At 46.6% G+C, this 22,175-nt stretch overlaps 1 protein-coding gene across 1 annotated transcript in view; it reads right to left on the reverse strand.

Moving 5' to 3' along the window:
- Positions 1–10,917: 10,917 nt before the first annotated feature.
- abracl (ABRA C-terminal like) overlaps positions 10,918–22,175 on the reverse strand; it is a 14,198-nt gene continuing 2,940 nt past the window's right edge. Inside the window, exons 2-3 of the mRNA XM_070888645.1 lie at positions 16,430–16,496; positions 10,918–11,323 (exon numbers count right to left, since the gene is read on the reverse strand). Of these exons, the coding sequence (XP_070744746.1) occupies positions 11,139–11,323; positions 16,430–16,490 (246 nt within the window). The 5' untranslated portion in view covers positions 16,491–16,496 and the 3' untranslated portion in view covers positions 10,918–11,138. The remainder of the gene's footprint in view (positions 11,324–16,429; positions 16,497–22,175) is intronic.

A 22,175-nucleotide genomic window follows, 5' to 3' on the forward strand; every position in this document is an offset into this window, starting at 1 on the left:
AATGTGGTCCGTCCAAATGAGCTGGTCAAGTGTGGCACAAGGCTGGGGATAGCTCGCCCTCTGTCTGTAAGCAATCGCCTGGTGTACACTTGATGCCTCCACCTAGACCAGCTCAGTGTGAGCTTGTGTTGTGCTTCACCCCAAGAGTACAATTCATCTTACAAACAAATGCATTGTGATCCTAGTAAACGGTGTAGCAAGGTTTGTAATTGGAAGTGGGCATGATGAATTAATTGTATCCTGTGTGTCTGTGGTACAGAATCATTTTTGTCTGAGTGGAGTTTTTTTTCGAGGGTGGGATTAAATTTGGATGCTAGAAGATCTCCCTCACCATTGCTCATGGTGGGTCAGACAATGCTCTGTGTTGTAATATTAGGGTTAACATAAAAGGGAGCCAGCGAAAGTGTTACAGGAAGTAAGTGTGACACTCACAGGAGATCATCGCACCCGATCACCACAGCTCCCGATCACTTCAGCATCTGATCACTACAGTAGCCGATTGCCACAACAACAACAACTTGTATTTATCTAGCGCCTTTAATGTAGTAAAATATCCCAAGGCGCTTCACAGGAGTATTAGGAGACAAAAGATTTGGCACCAAGCCACATAAGGAGAAATTAGCGCAGGTGATCAAAGGTTTGGTCAAAGAGATAGGTTTTAAGGGGCCTTTTAAAGGATGAAAGAGAGGCAGAGTGCAGATAGGTTTAGGGAGGGAATTCCAGAGCTTGGGGCGTAGGCAACAGAAGGCACGGCCACCAATGATTGAGCGATTATAATCAGGGATGCTCATTGTTTATATATGTATACTATAGATATATTCTCTGTGTAGTCACTGTATAGTTGCATAAGATGGAGACTTGTTTACCGGAGGTACCATCAACAAGGTGCACACTGTATACACTATGCTGGCACCACCAGAGGGTGCAACTGGTGGAGGCCCAGGGGTCACCTATACACCACAGGTACAGGTATAAAAGGGAGTTCACCATGTGGTATCCTCACTCTGGAGTAATATTAAACGGACTAAGGTCACTACAGTTCAAATACAATACTTTGCCTCGTGGAGTCATTATCAGAGCATCTAAAGACATATGAGGTCAGAATAGAGGAGCGCAGATATCTTGGGGGGGTTGGAGGTGACCACAGAGATAGGGAGGGGCGAACAAATGGAGGGATTTGAAAATAAGGATGTGAATTTTGAAATCGAGGCGTTACTTAACCGGGAGCCAATTTAGGTCAGTGAGCACAGGGGGGTGATAGGTTGAATTTTGGATGACCTCAAGTTTACGTAGGGTAGAATGTGGGAGGACAGGCAGGAGTGCAGTTGGAATAGTCAAGTCTAGAGGTAACAGGCATGGATGAGGGTTTCAGCAGCGGATAAGCTGAGGCAGGAGCGGAGGCGGAAATAGGCGGTCTTGGTTATGCTGCGGATACGTGGTCGAAAGCTCATTTCAGGGTCAAATATGACACCAAGGTTGCGCGCAGTCTGGTTCAGCCTCAGACAGAAGTTGGGGAGAGGGATGGAGTCAGTGGCGGGGACCGAAGGCAATGGCTTCAGTCCTCCCAATATTTAATTGGAGAAAATTTCTGCTCATCCAGAACTGGATGTCGGACAAGCAGTCTGACTATTTAGAGACCATGGATGGGTGGAGAGAAGTGGTGGTGAGGTAGAGCTTAGGTGTCATCTGTGAATAGCACCTGATCACCACACACCCGATCACCCGATCACCACAACACCCAATCATCATCATCATCATCATCGGCAGTCCCTCGGAATCGAGGAAGATTTGCTTCCACTCTTAGAATGAGTCCTTAGGTGGCTGAACAGTCCAATACGAGAGCCACTGTCCCTGTCACAGGTGGGACAGATAGTCGTTAAGGGAAGGGGTGGGTGGGACAGGTTTGCCGCACGCTCTTTCCGCTGCCTGCGCTTGATTTCTGCATGCTCTCGGCGATGAGACTCGAGGTGCTCAGCGCCCTCTCGGATGCACTTCCTCCACTTAGGGCGGTCTTTGGCCAGGGACTCCCAGGTATCGGTGGGGATGTTGCACTTTATCAGGGATGCTTTGAAGGTGTCCTTGTAACGTTTCCTCTGTCCACCTTTGGCTCGTTTACCATGAAGGAGCTCCGAATAGAGCGCTTGCTTTGGGAGTCTCGTGTCTGGCATGCGGACAATGTGGCCCACCCAACGGAGCTGATCGAGTGTGGTCAGTGCTTCAATGCTGGGGATGTTGGCCTGGTCGAGGACGTTAATGTTGGTGCGTCTGTCCTCCCAGAGGATTTGTAAGAACTTGCGGAGACCTCATTGGTGGTATTTCTCCAGCGACTTGAGGTGCCTACTGTACATGGTCCATGTCTCTGAGCCATACAGGACGCCGGTTATTACTACAGCCCTGTAGACCATGAGCTTGGTGGTAGATTTGAGGGCCTGATCTTAGAATATTCTTTTCCTCAGGCGGCCGAAGGCTGCACTGGAGGCGGTGTTCAATCTCGTCATCAATATCTACTCTTGTTGATAAGAGGCTCCCGAGGTATGGGAAATGGTCCACTTTGTCCAGGGCCGCGCCATGGATCTTGATGACTGGAGGGCAGTGCTGTGCGGCGAGGACAGGCTGGTGGAGGACCTTTGTCTTACGGATGTTTATTGTAAGGCCCATGCTTTCGTACACCTCAGTAAATACGTCGACTATGTCCTGGAGTTCAGCCTCTGTATGAGCGCATATGCAGGCGTCATCCGCGTACTGTAGCTTGATGACAGAGGCTGGGGTGGTCTTGGACCAGGCCCGGAGGGGGCGAAGGTTGAACAGGTTCCCACTGGTTCTGTAGTTTAGTTACACCTCAGCAGTGAGCTTGTTGACTGTGAGGTGGAGCATGGTAGCAAGAGGGTTGGGGCGATGACGCAGCCCTGCTTGACCCCGGTCCGGATGTGAATTGGATCTGTAATGGATCCATTGGTCAGGATCACGACAGCAGCCGATCACCACAGCACCGATCACCCGATCACCACAGCACCGATCACCACACACCCGATCGCCTCTATTTAAAAAAGCAGGAAACTATTGACCAGTTAGCCTAACATCTGTGATTGGGAAAATGTTGGAGTCCATTATTAAAGAAGCAATAGCAGGACATTTGGAAAAGCAAAATTCGGTCAGGCAGAGTCAGCATGGATTTATGAAGTGGAAGTCATGTTTGACAAATTTACTGGAATTCTTTGAGGATGTAATGAACAGGGTGGTTAAAGGGGAACCAGTGGATGTGGTGTATTTGGACTTCCAGAAATCATTTGACAAGGTGCCACATAAAAGGATACTGAACAAGGTAAAAGTTCACGGGATTGGGGGTAATATATTAGCATGGATAGAGGATTGGCTAACTAACAGAAAACAGAGTCGGGATAAATGGTTCATTCTCGGGTTGGCAACCAGTAACTAGTGGGGTGCCGCAGGGATCAGTGCTGGGTCCCCAACTATTTACAATCTATATTAATGACTTGGAAGAAGGGACCAAATGTAATGTAGCCAAGTTTGCTGACGATACAAAGATGGGAGGAAAAGCAATGTGTGAGGAGGACACAAAAAATCTGCAAAAGGACATAGACAGGCTAAGTGAGTGGGCAAAAATTTGGCAGATGGAGTATAATGTTGGAAAGTGTGAGGTTATGCACTTTGGCAGAAAATATCAAAGAGCAAGTTATTCTTTAAATGGAGAAAGATTGCAAAGTGCTGCAGTACAGCGGGACCTGGGGGTACTTGTTCATGAAATACAAAAGGTTGGTATGCAGGTACAGCAAGTGATCAGGAAGGCCAATGGAATCTTGGCCTTTATTGCAAAGGGAATAGAGTATAAGTGTAGGGAAGTTTTGCTACAGTTATACAGTGTATTGGTGAGGCCACACCTGGAATACTGCATACAGTTTTGGTTTCCATTTTTAAGAAAGGATATACTTGCTTTGGAGGCAGTTCAGAGAAGGTTCACAAGGTTGATTCCAGGGATGAGGGGATTGACTTATGAGGAAAGGTTGAGTAGGTTGGGCCTCTACTTATTGGAATTCAGAAGAATAAGAAGTGATCTTATCAGAACATATAAGGTTATGGGGGGGCTTGACAAGGTGGATGCAGAGAGGATGTTTCCACTGATGGAGGAGACTAGAACTAGAGGGCATGATCTTAGAATAACGGGCACCATTTAAAACTGAGATGAGGAGAAATTTCTTCTCCGAGGGTTGTAGAGAGCTGTGGAAGTTGGGACATTGAATAAATTTAAGACCGAGATACACAGTTTCTTAACCGATAAGGGAATAAGGGGTTATGGGGAGCGGGCAGGGAAGTGGAGCTGAATCCATGATCGGATCAGCCATGATCATATTAAATGGCGGAGCAGGCTCGAGGGGCCATATGGCCTACTCCTAATCCTATTTCTTATGTTCTTCACAGCACCCAATTACCACAACACCCGATCACCACAGCACCCGATTACCCAATCACCACCCGATCACCAGGGTTGTTCCCGGTCTTGTTTGGCCTGAACTAGTCAAAGTGTATGTGGTGAAATGTTTTGAGACCACCAAGTGCAGAGTGCGGAGTTCCGGGGCTGCAGCATTGCCAGAGTTAAACAACCCTGACATTCAGAGGTTAGTCACTTCAGTATTTAAATAGAGGCTTCAATGAACAACAGGAGTCGTGCTCTTGAACCGTCTCCCCAGCAGGGATGATTTCTCCTCCAGATTATGTTCAGTAAATAAAGGTGCGTTATTTTCCTCTCTGGCAACTTTCTCTCCTGGAGCTGCCGACACGCTCTCGCGCTGGCAGCTCTCTTCCAACTCACTTAAGTGCCCGTTCTTTCTGTCCAAGAAAGTGCGCACAGGCTCTCCTGCCTTGGTAGGCATCACAATCCAGCCTGAGCCCTGTCCATCACCCGACCACCACACACTTTCTTCCAGCAGATGTCACTGGACAGCGAACGAGAGCCACAAGTTCTTTTCCTCTCTCTCTTTGCCCGACGCCCAGCCATGTCCACAATGATTTGATTTGCAGCCAGCTTGGACATCACACGACACGTTACAGAGGAAGAGCTTTGCTACCCGCCCTTGGTCCCATGTTACCTCAGAGTTAATGCTGAGAATTGCGTAGAATGTACCACTTGGAAACAGGCTATTCGGCCCGGCTAATCCATGTCAGTGTTTATGCTCCACTCGAGCCTCCTCCCACCCCTCTTCATCTAAACTTTATCAGCATATCCTTCTATTCCTTTCTCCCTCATGTATTTATGCTGTAGTAATACCCGCCCTCCTGCATGGCTCAGTGACATGGGCCAGGTACAGTAGACACCTCAAGTCGCTGGAGAAATACCACCAACGATGCCTCCGCAAGATCCTACAAATCCCCTGGGAGGACAGACACACCAACGTTAGTGTCCTCACCCAGGCCAACATCCCCAGCATCGAAGCACTGACCACACTTGATCAGCTCCGCTGGGCAGGCCACATCGTCCGCATGCCAGACACGGGACTTTCAAAGCAAGCGCTCTACTCGGAACTCCTTCACGGCAAACGAGCCAAAGGTGGGCAGAGGAAACGTTACAGGGACACCCCTCAAAGCCTCCCTGAAAAAGTGCAACATCCCCACTGACACCTGGGAGTCCCTGGCCAAAGATCGCCCTAAGTGGAGGAAGTGCATCCGGGAGGGCGCTGAGCACCTCGAGTCTCATCGCTGAGAGCATGCAGAAATCAAGCGCAGGCAGCGGAAAGAGCGTGCGGCAAACCTGTTCAACTCACCCTTTCCCTCAACGCCTATCTGTCCCACCTGTGACGGGGACTGTGGCTCTTGTATTGGACTGTTCAGCCACCTAAGGACTCACTTTAAGAGTGGAAGCAAATCTTCCTTGATTCCGAGGGACTGCCTATGATGATGATGATGTATTTACCCAACTTCCCCCTTAAATTCATCTATGCTGTGTCAGCTGTGGCTCAGTGTGCAGCACACTCGCCACTGAGTCAGACGGTTGTGGATTTAAGTCCCGGAGCTGGCCAAACTTGCTTAAATGGCCAGAATTGGCACGGGTGGCAGGTTATGTCTCTAATGAGGTAACAAAAAAAAATCGTAGCCTAAAAAATCTTACCTAAGTGAATTACGTTAGCACAGAAACTTTGTGGAAACTTGGAGATTTGAATTTACTCCAAAAGAAAATGGTGCACGCCAAAAAATTGGCGCAGACAATTGGGGAAAATTGAGCTCACGGACTTACATTTATACAGCTGCCAAAAGCACTTCATAATGTGTTACTTCTGTTCCAGTGGCATCGCTGTTTTTATGCAGGTAAATGTGGCAGCTAAAATTCCCTCTCAGGATCTGGGCATCGCTGGCAATTATTGCCCATCCTTAGTTGCCCTGAGCCACTGGCTCAGTGAGTAGCACACTCTCCCCTGAGTCAGAAGGTTGTGGGGATTCAAGTCCCACTCCAAGGACTTCAGATTATAAAGCTAGGCTGACGCTCCAGTGCAGTGCTGAGAGAGTGCTGCGCTGTCGGAGGTGCTGTCTTTTGGATGAGCCGTTTAAACCGAGGCTTTGTCTGCCCTCTCAAGTGGACGTAAAAGATCCCATGGCACTATTTTGGAGAAGAGCAGGGGAGTTATCCCCGGTGTCCTGGTCAATATTTATCCCTCAATCAACATTACAAAAATACAGATTATCTGGTCGTCATCACATCGCTGTTTGTGGGAGCTTGCTGTGCGCAAATTGGCTGCCGCGTTTCCCACATTACAACAGTGACTACACTTCAAATGCAATTCATTGGCTGTAAAGCACTTTGAGACGTCCGGTGGTCGTGAAAGATGTTATATAAATGCAAGCCTTTCTTTTATGTTATTCGCTTCAAATACTCCTTGTGGTCACAAGTTCCACATTCTCAGTAAAGAGGTTTCTCGTGAATTCCCTGTGGATTTATTATCACTAAGAATAAGAGCAGAGGCGTTCTCTAGAATTCCCTATTGGATAGCCCTAGTTTAAGTCTCCCACACACATCTATCTCTACATCTACCGTATCAAACACCTTAATCTTAAGGATCTCTATCAGCTCACCCCTTCACCTTTCTCTTTTCTGGAGAAAAGAGCCCCCAGCCTTTCCTGATAGTTATAACCTCTCCGTCCGAGAATGTGAAGCTGTTTACATGACCGAGTGTTTTAACAGTGTCAGCACACAACACTGCTCTATTGTAGTTTCACCACTTCACATTCCAAACCCACGAGACAACCCCCAAGTCACCAGGCAAAATGTCATCAGCTATAGAATGAATAATTGCAATGTTGAGGAGCTGAATTCCTCCACAACTCAGAATAGCACACACACAATTCACAGCAGGAGAGTCCTGGCTGTTTCTCTTCATGGGCTGCTTGAGTGGCAAGAGTCACTGTCGGATTTGAGGTTGCTAACTGTACCCCCACTGGAGGATCTTGGTGCAATTTATGTTCAAAATGCTGCTATTGTTAAACATAGCTCTCAAGTGCTTACACTCACAGAACATCATAGCTAAGAATTAGAGAGAAAGACTTGCATTTATATAACGCCTTTCACGACCCTTGGATGTCCCAAAGCGCTTTACAGCCAATGAATTACTTTGAGTGTAGTCACTGTTGTAATGTAGGAAACACAGCATCCAATTTGTGCACAGCAAGCTCCCACAAACAGCAACGTGATAATGACCAGATAATCTGTTTAGTAATGTTGATTGAGGGATAAATATTGGCCAGGACAGCAGGGATGACTTCCCTGCTCTTCTTCGAATAGTGCCATGGGATCAGAGAGAGCAGACGAGGCTTTTCTTTAACATCTCATCCGAAAGGCGGCACCTCTGACAGTGCAGCTCTCCCTCAGTATTGCATTGAAGTGTCAGCCTGGATTATGGGCTCAAGTCTCTGGAGTGGGACTTGAGCCCACGACCTTCTGACTCACTGAGGGGTGGCCAACACTTGGGTGGCGGTAATTTTAACGGGTGGGTTTGGGCCTGGTGAGAAGTTGAAATTTGAAACACGACCCCCAACCCGCCCACTTCCGTTTTTAAATGGAAGCAGGATGGGAGGGGGAGGGGGAGGGGGTGTGGGCGGCCTATCTGCTCTCGGGAGGCAGGTCGGTTGCTAAAAGCTTTTAAGCAGGCTGACTACCTCCAATATTTATGGGCTTCTTATTTTTAAAACCAATTTCATCCGGGGTTCCCAGGTCTCGGGAAGACTGACGGGTAAAAGGAGGCGAGAAGGGTCATATCCGTAAGTTAAGTGAATTTACAGCAGCGCTCGTGAGACCCCCCCACAGCCCAACAAGCTTACCTTCCTCCAGCTCCAACATCGCAGATTCCCCTGATCTCCCAACCACCACCACCATCTGTCCCCCCCGATCACATCTCTCCCTCCTTATCTGCTCCTCAGCTGCGGCCTTGTGCCGCAGGCTTTCCCTCCTAAAAGGCAGGCAACCTGTCAACCAGGATGGGGGAAACCTGCAGAAAATAATTTCAAAGACCTCCTGCAGTTAATATTTGCAGGTTGTCCGGGACAACCCACACTCCTGGGTTTCCCGTCAAGAAATCCTACCTCACCCCAACTCCCGCCCTCCAAATATCGGGGGCTCTGGCCTATAGCCGTAATCTGTAATCCTGTAGATTAGGATCAAGACAAAGTGACTGAATCGGGCCGTGGAATCTAGTTTAGGCGCTCCAAATGAACCTGCATACCTTTCATCGTTGAGATAGCCCCATACGTTTGAGCCCAACACAAAGTCTCTTGTCGAATATCCACCTATTGTGCTGAGGTGTGAGGTGGAAGGTGTGGGGGGGCAGGTGGCCAGTTTTATTGTAAGGCTTTCTGATGAACCAACTGAATGGGGAGAAAGTCAGGGTCAGCCCACCCACTTCGTGTGGTCAAATCAAAGAGAAAAACCCGTGTTCAAGTTCAGTCAGTCCAGTTAGGTCTGGGAAGAGATCTTGGCCTTAAGCTGTTAAAGCTGACAGAAAGAAGACTTTACTCTTTGTTAAATAAATAGAGGTCGAGTGTACAAAAGTGCAGAAATTATGATGAACCTGTATAAAACGCTGGTTCGGCCTCAACTGGAGTATTGTGTCCAATTCTGGGCATGGCTTCGTAGGAAGGATATGAAGGCCTGAGAGAGGGTGCAAAAAAGATTTGCAAGAATGATTCCAGGGATGAGGGACTTCAGTTGTGTGGATTGACTGGAGAAGCTGGGGTTGTTCTCCTTAGAGCAGAGAAGATTGAGAGATTTGATAGAGGTGTTCAAAATCATGAGGGGTCTGGGCAGAGTAGATAGAGAGAAATTGTTCCTATTGGCAGAAGCATCAGGAATCAGAGGACACAGATTTAAGGTGATTGGCAAAAGAACAAAAAGCGATGCAAGAAAAAACCTTTTCACACAGCGAGTGGTTAGGATCTGGAATGCATTGCCTGAAAGGTAGTCTCAATTTTCTCTTTCAAAAGGGAATTGGATAAATATCTGAAGGAAAAAAAATTGCAGGGCTACGGGGAAAGGGCGGGGGAGTGGGACTAGCTGAGAGCCGGGACGGGCTGAATGGCCTCCTTCTGTGCTGTAACTATTCTATGATTCAAGTGCAATGTCAGAGATTTAAAAGGGAGGGCAGGAGAAACTGCCTTACATAGAGGGTTGTGGAATTCATTTGAACCATTAGTGACTGAGGCAGAAAATATGGCAACTTTCAAGACTAGGATAATCTTGGATGCGTGGATGGGGATAAAGGGATATCGGAACAGGGTGGGTAAATGTGAGTAGGACTATTTGCTCACAAGGGAGGTAAATGCCAACACAGATTGGATGGGCTGAATGGCCTATTTCTGTGTTGTAGTACATTGCATATATGGTACAGAAGCAGGCCATTCGGCCCAATCAGACCATGCTGGCATGTATGCTCCACTTGAGCCTCATCCTACTCTATCAGCACAATCCTCTATTCCCTTCTCCTTCATATGCTTATCTAGCCTCTCAAATGAATCTCTGCTATTTGCCTCAACTACTCCTTGTGGTAGCGAGTTCCACATTCTCACCACTCTCTGGGCAAAGATGTTTCTTCTGAATTCTCTATGTGACTTCTTGGTGACTATCTTATATTGATGGCCTCTAGTTATGTTCTTGCCCACAAGTGGAAACAGACTCTGTATCTACTCAATCAAAACCTTTCAAAAGACCCCAATTAGGTCATCCCTCAGCCTTCTCTTTTCAAGAGAAAAGGGACCCAGCCTGTTCATCCTTTCCCGAATAGATATAACCCTTGCATTTCTGGTATCATCCTTGAAAATCTTCTCTGGACCCTCCCCAGTGCCTCTATATTCTTTTTATAAAATGGCGACTAGAATTGTACGCAGTACTCAGAGTGTGGTCTGACCAAGGTTCGATGCAAGTTTAGCGTAACTTCTGTGTAAGTCTATGAAGTGAGTTAAACATAGAAACGTAGAAAATAGGTGCAGGAGTAGGCCATTCGGCCCTTCAAGCCTGCACCACCATTCAATAAGATCATGGCTGATCATTCACCTCAGTACCCCTTTCCTGCTTTCTCGCCATACCCCTTGATCCCTTTAGCCGTAAGGGCCACGTCTAACTCCCTCTTGAATATATCCAATGAACTGGCATCAACAACTCTCAGTGGTAGAGAATTCCACAGGTTAACAACTCTCTGAGTGAAGAAGTTTCTCCTCATCTCCATCCTTAGACTGTGTCTCCTGGTTGTGGTCTTCTCCAACATTGGGAACATTCTTCCTGCATCTAACCTGTCCAGTCCCGTCAGATGTTTCTATGAGATCCCCTCTCATCCTTCTAAGCTCCAGTGAATACAGGCCCAGTCGATCCAGTCTCTCCTCATATGTCAAGGGTGGAAGGGAGATTAAATCAAACCAAAGCCAATAGGCAGACCAATTTTATTTTATTGCTGTGGTTTCCAATTTCAAAGCATCCAAATACACAAGTTAAAAATGCAAAATTTCAATATTACTACAATTCACATGTAAAAAATGTCCACCGTGTGGTTCCAAAGCACACTCGGGATTACAGTGGTGTCACAAACCCATCCCAGAGACTCCAGACGTTGCTAACACTGCTGCTGCAACCTGGAGTCATCAGCCCGTCTTCAATCCACTTCCAGGACGATGTCAACATTGTCGTGAACCCCTTGAAGTAGCAGTTCTTCGGTGAAGCTGATCATCTTCTTTTTCTTCGCGGCTTTCAGAGTCCCCACCAGGGCCTCAAAAAGATTGGCACATTTATCGTCGGTGAACAGCACTCCAAACTTCACCCTGATTTTACCGTCCGCACCTGGCCACGGTACAAGGATAGCAGAATGTCAGTGTCAGCCCACACCACGTGCTCTACTCTACACCCAATACCACACGGCCTTCTGCAGCTTAATGTAAGCATCCTGTCCCGCCCCTGCCAGAAACTTCACACGTTAGGAACAGGAGGAGGTCATTCAATTAGATCACGGCTGATCTGTATCTTAATTCCATCTACCCACCTTGGTCCCGTATCCCACATTACCCTTTCCTAACAAAATTCTATCAGTCTCAGTCTTAATATTTTCAATTGACCCTCCAGCCTCAGCAGCTATTTGAGGGATAGACTTCCAGATTTCCACCCCTTTGTGTGAAGAAGTGCTTCCTGACATAACCCCTGAATGGCTTACCTCTAATTTTAAGGTTATGCCTCCCTTGTTCTTTCTATCCCTATTAACCCCTTGAATTATCTTAAGCACATCAATTAGATCACCCCTTAATCTTCGGTACTCATTATGATAGAATCATAGAAATTTACAGCACGGAAGGAGGCCATTTTGGCCAACAAGAGGCTATCCAGCCTAATCCCACTTTCCAGTTCTAGGTCCGTATCCCAGGTTACGGCACTTTGGGTGCACATCCAAGTACTTTTTAAATGTGGTGAGGGTTTCTGCCTCTACCATCCTTTCCGGCAGTGAATTCCAGACCCCCACCACCCACTGGGTGAAGAAATTTCCCCTCAAACCGCCTCTAAACCTTCTACCAGTTACTTTAAATTTATGCCCCATGGTTGTTGACCCCTCTGCTAAGGGAAATAGTCCCTTTCTATCCCCATATCTAGGCCCCTCATAATTTTTTACACCTCAATGAGGTCTCCCCTCAGCCTCCTCTGTTCCAATGAAAACAAATCCAGCCTATCTAATCTGTCCTCATAGCTTATATTCTTCACCCCCGGCAACATCCTCATAAATCTCCTCTTCAGTGCAATCACATCCTTCCTGTAATGCGGTGACCAGAACTGCATGCAGTACTCCAGCTGTGGCCTAACCAGTGTTTTATACAGGTCAAGCATAACCTCCCTGCTCTTGTATTCTATGCCTCGGCTAATAAGAACATAAGAAATAGGAGCAGGAATAGGCAATATGGCCTCTCGAGCCTGCTCCACCATTTAATACGATCATGGCTGATCCGATCATGTACTCAGGTCTACTTCCCTGCCCGCTCTCCATAACCGCTTATTCCCTTATCGTTTAAGAAACTGTCTATTGCTGTCAAATTTAGTCAATGTCCCAGCTTCCACAGCTCTGAGGGTTGTGGGTCTGTGGAATTCACTGCCTCAGAGAAGAAATTTCCCATCACATTTTTAAATGGGCAGCCACTTATTCTAAGATTATGCCCTCTAGTTCTAGTCTTCCCCATCAGTGGAAACATCCTCTCTGCATCCACCCTGCCAAGCCCCCTCAGAATCTTATATATTTCGATAAGATCACCTCTCATTCTTCTGAACTCCAATGAGTAGAGACCCAACCTACTCAACCTTTCCAAATAAGTCAACCCCCTCATCTCCAAAATCAACCTTGTGAACCTAGGGGACCGAGGGTCTAGCAAGGAGGAGGAACTGAGGGAACTCCTTATTAGTCAGGAAATGGTGTTAGGGAAATTGATGGGATTGAAGGCCGATAAATCCCCAGGGCCTGATAGTCTGCATCCCAGGGTACTTAAGGAAGTGGCCCTAGAAATAGTAGATGCATTGGTGGTCATTTTCCAACATTCCATGGAATCTGGATCAGTTCCTATGGATTGGAGGATAGCTAATGTAACCCCACTTTTTAAAAAAAGGAGGGAGAGAGCAAACAGGGAATTATAGAACGGTCGGCCTTACGGTGGTGGGGAAAATGCTGAAATTAATTATTACAGATCAATTATTAAAGATGCATTTGGAAAGCAGTGACAGGATCGGTCCAAGTCAGCATAGATTTATGAAAGGGAAATCTGCTTGACAAATCTTCTAGAATTTTTTGAGGATGTAACTAGTAGAAAAGGGAGAACCCATGGATGTGGTGTATTTGGACTTTCAAAAGGCTTTTGACAAGGTCCCACACAAGAGATTAGTGTGTAAAATTAAGGCACATGGTATTGGGGGTAATGTATTGACGTGGATTGAGAACTGGTTGGCAGACAGGAAGCAAAGAGTGGGAATAAACGGGTCCTTTTCAGAATGGCAAACAGTGACTAGTGGGGTACCGCAATGTTCAGTGCTGGGACCCGTTATTTACAATATATATTAATGATTTAGATGAAGGAATTGAATGTAATATCTCCAAGTTTGCAGATGACACTAAGCTGGGTGGCTGTGTGAGCTGTGAGGAGGATGCTAAGAGGCTGCAGGATGACTTGGACAGGTTAAGTGAGTGGGCAAATGCATGGCAGATGCAGTATAATGTAGATAAGTGTGAGGTTATCCACTTTGGTGGCAAAAACAGAAGGCAGAATATTATCTGAATGGCGACAGATTAGGAAAAGGGGAGGTGCAACGAGACCTGGGTGTCATGGTACATCAGTCATTGAAAATAGGCATGCAGGTACAGCAGGCAGTTAAGAAAGCAAATGGCATGTTGGCCTTCATAGCGAGAGGATTTGAGTATAGGAGCAGGGAGGTCTTGCTGCAGTTGTACAGGGCCTTGGTGAGACCACACCTTGAGTACAGGTTTGGTCTCCTAATCTGAGGAAACACATTCTTGCTATTGCGGGAGTGCAGCGAAGGTTCACCAGACTGATTCCCGGGATGGCAGGACTGATATATGAGGAGAGACTGGATCGACTAGGCTTATATTCACTGGAATTTAGAAGAATAAGAGGGTATCTCATAGAAACATATAAAATTCTGACAGGACTGGACAGGTTAGATGCAGGAAGAATGTTCCCGATGTTGGGGAAGTCCCGAACCAAGATTCACAGTCTAAGGATAAGGGGTAAGCCATTTAGGACCGAGATGAAGAGAAACTTTTTCACCCAGAGAATTGTGAACCTGTGCAATTCTCTACCACAGAAAGTTGTTGAGTCCAGTTCGTTGGATATATTCAAAAGGGAGTTAGATGTGGCCCTTACGACTAAAGGGATCAGGGGTATGGAGAGAAGGCAGGAGTGGGGTACTGAAGTTGCATGATCAGCCATGATCATATTGAATGGTGGTGCAGGCTCGAAGGGCCGAATGGCCTGCTCCTGCACCTATTTTCTATGTTTCTATGTTTCTCTGAACTGCCTCCAAAGCAAGTATATCCTTTCTTAAATATGGAAACCTAAACTGCACGCAGTACTCCAGGTGTGGCCTCACCAATATCCTGTACAATTGTAGCAAGGCTTCCCTGCTTTTATACTCTATCCCCTTTGCAATCAAGGCCAAGATTCCATTGGTCTTCCTGATCATTGCTGTACCTACATACTAACCTTTTGTGTTTCATGCACAAGTACCCCCAGGTCCTGCTGTACTGCAACACTTTGCAATCTTTCTCCATTTAAATAATAACTTGCTCTTTGATTTTTTTTCTGACAAAGTGCATGACCTCACACTTTCCAACATTATACTCCATCTGCCAAATTTTTGCCCACTCACTTAGTCCTTTTGCAGATTTTTTGTGTCCTCCTCACACATTGCTTTTCCTCCCATCTTTGTATCGTCAGCAAACTTGGCTACGTTACACTCAGTCCCTTCTTCCAAGTTGTTAATATAGATTGTAAATAGTTGAGGTCCCAGCACTGATCCCTGATGCACCCCATAGTTATGATTGCCAACCTGAGAATTAACCATTTATCCCTACTCTCTGTTTTCTGTTCGTTAGCCAATCCTCTATGCTTGCTAATATATTACCCCCAACCCCGTGAATTTCTATCTTGTGCAGTAACCTTTTATGTGGCACCTTGTCAAGTGCCTTCTGGAAGTCCAGATACATCACATCCACTGGTTCCCCTTGATCCAACCTGTTCGTTACATCCTCAAAGAATTCCAGCCAATTTGTCAAACATGACTTCCCTTTCATAAATCCATGCTGACTCTGCCTGACTGAATTATGTTTTTCCAAATGTCCTGTTATTGCTTCTTTAATAATGGACTCCAACATTTTCCCAATCACAGATATTAGGCTAACTGGTCTATAGTTTCCTGCTTTTTGTCTGCCTCCTTTTTTAAAAATAGAGGTGTTACATTTGCAGTTTTCCAATCTTTTGGGACCGCACCAGAATCCAGGGAATTTTGGTAAATTACAACCATCCACTATGCCTGCCGCTACTAAAGGCAAGCATTCCGTATGCCTTCTTAACCATCTTATCTGCCTGGCCTGTTACTTTCAGGGATCTGTGGACTGCACTCCAAGGTCTACCCTTCACAGTATCCTACCATTTAATGTGTATTCCCTTTCCTTGTCAATTTCACCCCTGGACTTTCTATACCCCTCTAGATATTCTGCAGTATTCCCCCACCCCAGGCATTCCATCCAAGAAGAAACCAAAAATGGTCCTATCTACATAAGAACATAAGAAATAGGAGCAGGAGTAGGCCATACAGCCCCTCAAGCCTGCTCCACCATTTAATAAGATCATGGCTGATCCGATCATGGACTCAGCTCCACTTCCCTGCCCGTTCCTCATAACCCCTTATCGTTGAGGCAGCGAATTCCACAGATTAACAAACCTCAGAAGAAATTTCTCCTCATCTCTGTTTTAAATGGGCGGCCCCTTATTCTAAGATTATGCCCTCTAGTTCTAGTCTCCCCCATCAGTGGAAACATCCTCTCTGCATCCACCTTGTCAAGTCCTCTCATAATCTTAGACGTTTCGATAAGATCACCTCTCATTCTTCTGAATTCCAGTGAGTATAGGCCCAACCTATTCAACCTTTCCTCATAAATCAACCCCCTCATCCACAGAATCAACCTAGTGAACCTTCTCTGAATTGCCTCCAAAGCAAGTATATCCTTTCGTAAATATCTGCCATGTATTTTTTAAATTTCAGATACTGGCCGATTTGCTGTGTTATTTTGCTACTTTTTTGTTCTAATCCCAGGCAAGAGGTACCAGAAGTAGATAAAATGAAGCTCATCACCACCAATTTTACAACTTCCTCAGGAATTAAATGGCTCTGCAATCCACTGACCTGGAGATCCAAGGCGACGAATCTCTTCAATTAGAAGACCAACCTCATGGTCAATATTCATTCTCACCTGAATGGAATGAATCATTCTCGTTAATATGTTGAAGACAATGGTTAACAGTTCTGTGCCAAAAGGGTACAGAATGCAACTAAATTGTCCTGTGGACTCCAAAACTCGGCTGCCCATGTCCTAACTTGCACCAAGTTCCCCTCACCCATCACCCCTGTGCTTGCCGATGGACCTACATTGGCTCCCGGTTAAGCAACACCTCGATTTCAAAATTCTCATCCTTGTTTTCAAAACCCTCCATGGCCTTGCCCCTCCCTATCTCTGTAATCCCCTCCATCCCCGCAACTCTCAGATGTCTGCGCTCCTCTAATTCTGCCCTCTTGAGCATCCCTGATTATAATCGCTCAACCATTGGTGGCCGTGCCTTCTGTTGCCTAGGCCCCAAGCTCTGGAACTCCCTGCCTAAACCTCTCCGCCTCTCTTTCCTCCTTCAAGACGCTCCTGCCCTTATGCGGCTCGGCGTCAAATTTTTTATCTCGCAATACTCCCGTGAAATGCCTTGGGATGTTTCACTATGTTAAAGGCGCTATATAAATACAAGTTGTTGTTGTTGGATATGTGCAGGACTTAAGTGCAGAGAAAGTTAAACATTTCGAGGGGGTTTTGATAGAATAGAGAGAAATGGTTTCCACTGCTAGGAGAGTTGGTTAAATTAGGACACAGATTTAAAATAATTGGCAAGATGAGATTTTTTTTAAATTTAGTGACTTATGAATTAGATATATACTTGAAAAGGAACAGTTTGATAGGGTATGGGGAAAGATCAGGGGCGTGGGACTAGTTGGAATGCCCTTTCAAAGAGCCGGCACAGGTACGATGGGCCACATGGCTTCCTTCTGTGCTGTAGCATTCTAGAAGACTTGTATAAATGGAGACAAACCAGCATTCAAGTCTTCAAAGATGAGAACTACAATACCAAAACGCTTGTAAGCTCATGATGGCGCGGGGGAGAGAAAGAGAAAAAAAGCCATTACTTTTAGCTTGCATTCTGGTAGGGAGATAAAGAACAAAAGAAAATGGTGCGTGGGGATAACGAGGAGGTATCCTCCCACATCACCCAAGCACACCTCTATCAGGTCATCTCAAGCCACTGGAATCTACCGTAGACACGCCCATAGAGAATCATAGTGCTGGGAGTGCTCACTGTGGTGAAATGGAAACCTTTTCTATTTTCCCCCAAGGGGTCGTCCATTTAAGACGGAGATGAGGAGGAATTTCTTCTCTCAGAATTCTCTTTGGAATTCTTTACTCCAGAGAACTGTGGAGGCTGGGTCATTGAATATATTTATGGCTGAGATGGACAGATTCTTGAACGATAGAGGAGTCAAGGGTTTATGGGGAACAGGCAGGGAAGTGGAGTTGAGGCCAAGATCAGATCAGCCGTGATCATATTGAATGACTGAGCAGGCTCGAGGGGCCGTATGACCTACGCTTGCTCCTATTTCTTATGTGTCACTTTAAGCATAGCAACAGTTTAAATGGGAGTGTAAAGTTCTCTCTGTTTCTGGCAGTGTTTGAAAAATCTCTCTTTCACCTCGCAGCCCTGACCACACAAACTCACAAACAAAATGAAAATCGAAAAATCTTGAATGCCATCCAGCCCCATCTTATTGTGGAGCCAGTGTTCGCTTGGCTCAGTTGGGAGCACACTCAACCTCTGCAACTGAAGGTTGTGGGTTCATGCCCCACTAGGGGAGTTAGACACCCAAGTTAGGCTGACACTCCTGAGGGAGCATTGTATTTTCAAAGATGCTGTCTTTCACATGAGATATTGAACTCATCCGCCTGTTCAGATGCGCATAAAAAGTTTCATAGAAATTTCCTGTCTCAGGTCAAGGTCCTGCACGACTTGCGAGCTGTACGAGTAATTCTTCAATATAAATGGCAAGGAAGTGGAGTAATTTATTCAAAAAAGTGGATACTGATAGTAAATTGGGGAATAAGCAACGTCTCGATTTCAAACTTCATCATTATTTTCAAATCCCTCCATGGGCTCGTCCCTCCCTATCTCTGTAATCTCCTTCAGCCCCATAACCCGTTTTCCCCCCCCACACCCTCTCGAGATATCTGCACTCCTCTTGAGCATCCTGATTATAATCGCTCAACCATTAGTGGCCGTGCCTTCTGTTGTCTAGGCCCCAAGCTCTGGAACCCCCTCCCTAAACCTCTCCGTCTCTCTATGCTCCTTCAAGACTCTCCTTAAAACCTACCTCTTTGACCAAGCTTTTGGTCACCTGCGCTAATTTCTACTTCTGTGGCTGGGTGTCAAATTTTTTAATCTCATAACACTCCTGTGAAGCGCCTTGGGACGTTAAAGGTGCTATATAAATACAAGTTGTTGTTTTAGGCTTTGAAGCAGACTGTGAATTTCAGTTTTAAATAATAAAATAGTGTGCACCGTTGAACATGGAACAAATCTTCACCAAAAGCACCCGGCAGATATCATAGAATGCAGCGTCAGTGGAGCCATAAACACCTGAACGGACCAGTTGGGTCAAATGGCCTGTTTCTGTGCTCGACATTCTATGTAATAAAAAGTTCCTCAGTCTTCATTCTTCAGAAGACAATCGATGAGCGTAATGCTGGAGAATGTAGAGAGTTTCTGAGCCGGTTTTTATTTTAAATTACAATTTTTGGCACGGTTAGGAAATGCCCTCCTTGCTGTGATATTGCAGAAGGTGGGGGTGGAATACAAGCAGGGTTTCCTAATCCTGCTTGTCCAATGTCCCCCACAGGAGATATGCAAATGAATGTCAGACAAGGATAGGACCAGGCTCATCTTTAACATCCCGCTCTACCCACCCCTTGACCATCCAGACTGCCGACACTCACTTTCCAGGTCCCAAGGTTGATCGTTGGGGAACGTGGAGTTTGCCAATCTCAGTCAGAGCAGCAGCGTGAAGCAGAATGTTTCAGGGGAAAGGACAATATGGTCACGGATTCCCAGCCAGTGACCACACCTCACCTCCCCTCCCTCCCCCTCCCCCCACTAGATGTGCACACGTTGGTCCACAACTCTTCATTTCTCGGTTCACACACAACGAACACTCAGGTGAAGAACCAGATGGCGGTCTGCAACACGGCAACAGTCAGTAATGAAAGAATGAAGGGGAAAAAGTTGAATTCTATTTTTGGCTCATCATAGTGAGGGATGCAAGAGTTCGGTAATGAAGACACTTTGGGCACGGAGTGCAATGGTCAAGCTATCCGAGGCCAGACCTTGCCTAGCTTGATGCAGACTAAAGCTCCATGACTCAAAGAAAAGTATATTGATTGAAACTGAGAATAAGTCAACTTACTTGGAGCATGGCGCACTTATTCAATAACTACATCTGTGCATCAGTTGTCTAAAACTTCAGGAAGCAAGTAGGCAGGTGTTAAAACAGCAACAGAATTGTATAAAGAACAAGGCGGCAGGTTTTGTTTGAACAAGTTCTATTTAAAGGAATGCAGTGATTGCTTCAGGGGATGGTTGAGCAGAAACAAAGCCAGCTCCAAATGCTCCTCACATGATGCAGACGTACAACTTTAAGAGACATTTCTGCATAGATCCATCCTAACATCTATACATGGACACTCGCGGGGAGTTACTATGTAATGGACCCTGGTCAATAGATAAAAGACTTACATTTATATAGCGCCTTTCATGACCACCAGACGCCTCAAAGCGCTTTACAGACAATGAAATATTTTTGGAGTGTAGGCACTGTTGTATTGTGGGAAATGCATCAGCCAATTTGTGCACAGCAAGCTCCCCACAAACAGAAATGTGATAATGACTAGATAATCTGTTTTTGTTCTATTGATTGAGGAATAAATATTGGCCAGGACACTGGGGATAACTCCCCTGCTCTTCTTCGAAATAGTGCTATTGGATCTTTTTAAGTTGACTTGAGAGGGCAGACAGGGCCTCGGTTTAATGTCTCATCTGACAGATGGCACCTCCGACAGTGCAGCGCTCCCCTCAGTACTGCACTGGAGTGTCAGCCTAGATTTTTGTGCTTACGATTTCTGACTCAGAGGCAAGAGTGCTACCCAATTGAGCCACGGCTGACATCACGTCAAGTGAAGGGAATGGGGCTGGGGTGAAATTTATAGGCACAGCAGCTTTAGAGATGCAATAAAAACTAAGTAAAAGCTGGAAATACACAACAGGTCAGTCGATATCTGTAACGAGAGAAGCCAAGTTATGATATTTGGGTATGGGCTCGATATACCAAAACTCAGAAGCTGCAAAGACACTGAAAATACATTTTGCCCTGTATAATATTGAGGGGATAGGGAGGTGATGTGCTCCCAGGTGTTGCACCAGCCTATGAAATGGACAGGAGGGGTTCTAGGGGGCCACCAACTCTGCCCCGATGTGGGGAACCACCTTTCCACTCTGTGGGATACCAGTCTACATTTCCTGCTGGCTTGAAACTCAGCCTTGCTATGTGCAGCATCGATGGCATGGATCTAGGTAGATGCTGTCACTCTGTTAGCACAGGTTTATTTTTACACCGATTAGCCTGCTCTCAAACTGCCTCATAACAAGATTAGGGTTAATGCAGTACTGTCCTTCAGCTCAGCTATTCAGAGCTTTTTAATGAACAAAAATGTTAATAAGTGAAGGAAGTGGGTGGCAGACGATAAAGGGAGTGGATGGAAAAGAGGGTGAAGGGAGTGGGGTGGGGGGGGGAAGAGAGAGGGGGGGGTGGATGGGGGAGGGGGTGAAGAGAGAGAGAGGGGGTGGGGAGGGGGGGGGAAGAGCGAGAGAGGGGGTGGGGGGGGGAAGAGAGAGAGAGGGGGTGGGGGGGAAGAGAGTGAGTGGGTGGGGGGGGAAGAGAAGAGAGAGGGTGGGGGGTGGGGGGGGGAAGAGAAGAGAGAGGGTGGGGGGGGGGGAAAGAGAAGAGAGAGGGTGGTGGGGGGGAAAAGAGAAGAGAGAGGGTGGGGAGGGGGGAAGGAGAAGAGAGAGGGTGGGGAGGGGGGGGGGAAAGGAGAAGAGAGAGGGTGGGGAGGGGGGGGGGAAGGAGAAGAGAGAGGGTGGGGAGGGGGGGGAAGGAGAAGAGAGAGGGTGGGGAGGGGGGGGGAAGGAGAAGAGAGAGGGTGGGGAGGGGGGGGAAGGAGAAGAGAGAGGATTGGGGGGGGGGGGGGAAAGAGAAGAGAGAGGGGTTGGGGGGGGGAAGAGAAGAGAGGGGGTTGGGGGGGGGGAAGAGAAGAGAGAGGGTGGGGGGGGAAGGAGAAGAGAGAGGGTGGGGAGGGGGGGGGAAGGAGAAGAGAGAGGGTGGGGAGGGGGGGAAGGAGAAGAGAGAGGGTTGGGGGGGGGGAAAGAGAAGAGAGAGGGTGGGGGGGGGGGGAAAGAGAAGAGAGAGGGTGGTGGGGGGGAAAAGAGAAGAGCTAGAGTGGTTCCTCTCCTCTCTCTTTTTTTTCTTTTTTTGTTTTCCCCCTCTTTCTTTTCTGCTCTCTTATTTTCTCTCGCTCTTTATTTTTTCCTCTCCTCTCTCTGTATTTTTTGCCTCTCCTCTCTCTTTATTTTTTTTCCCTCTCCTCTCTCTTTATTTTTTTTCCTCTCCTCTCTCTTTATTTTTTTCCCTCTCCTCTCTCTTTATTTTTTTTTCCTCTCCTCTCTCTTATTTTTTTTCCTCTCCTCTCTCTGATTTGTGTTTTCCTCTCCTCTCTCTTATTTTTTTTCCGCTC

This window comes from Pristiophorus japonicus, chromosome 9 (genome assembly GCF_044704955.1).
Source record: "Pristiophorus japonicus isolate sPriJap1 chromosome 9, sPriJap1.hap1, whole genome shotgun sequence".
Taxonomy (NCBI): Eukaryota; Metazoa; Chordata; class Chondrichthyes; family Pristiophoridae; genus Pristiophorus; species Pristiophorus japonicus.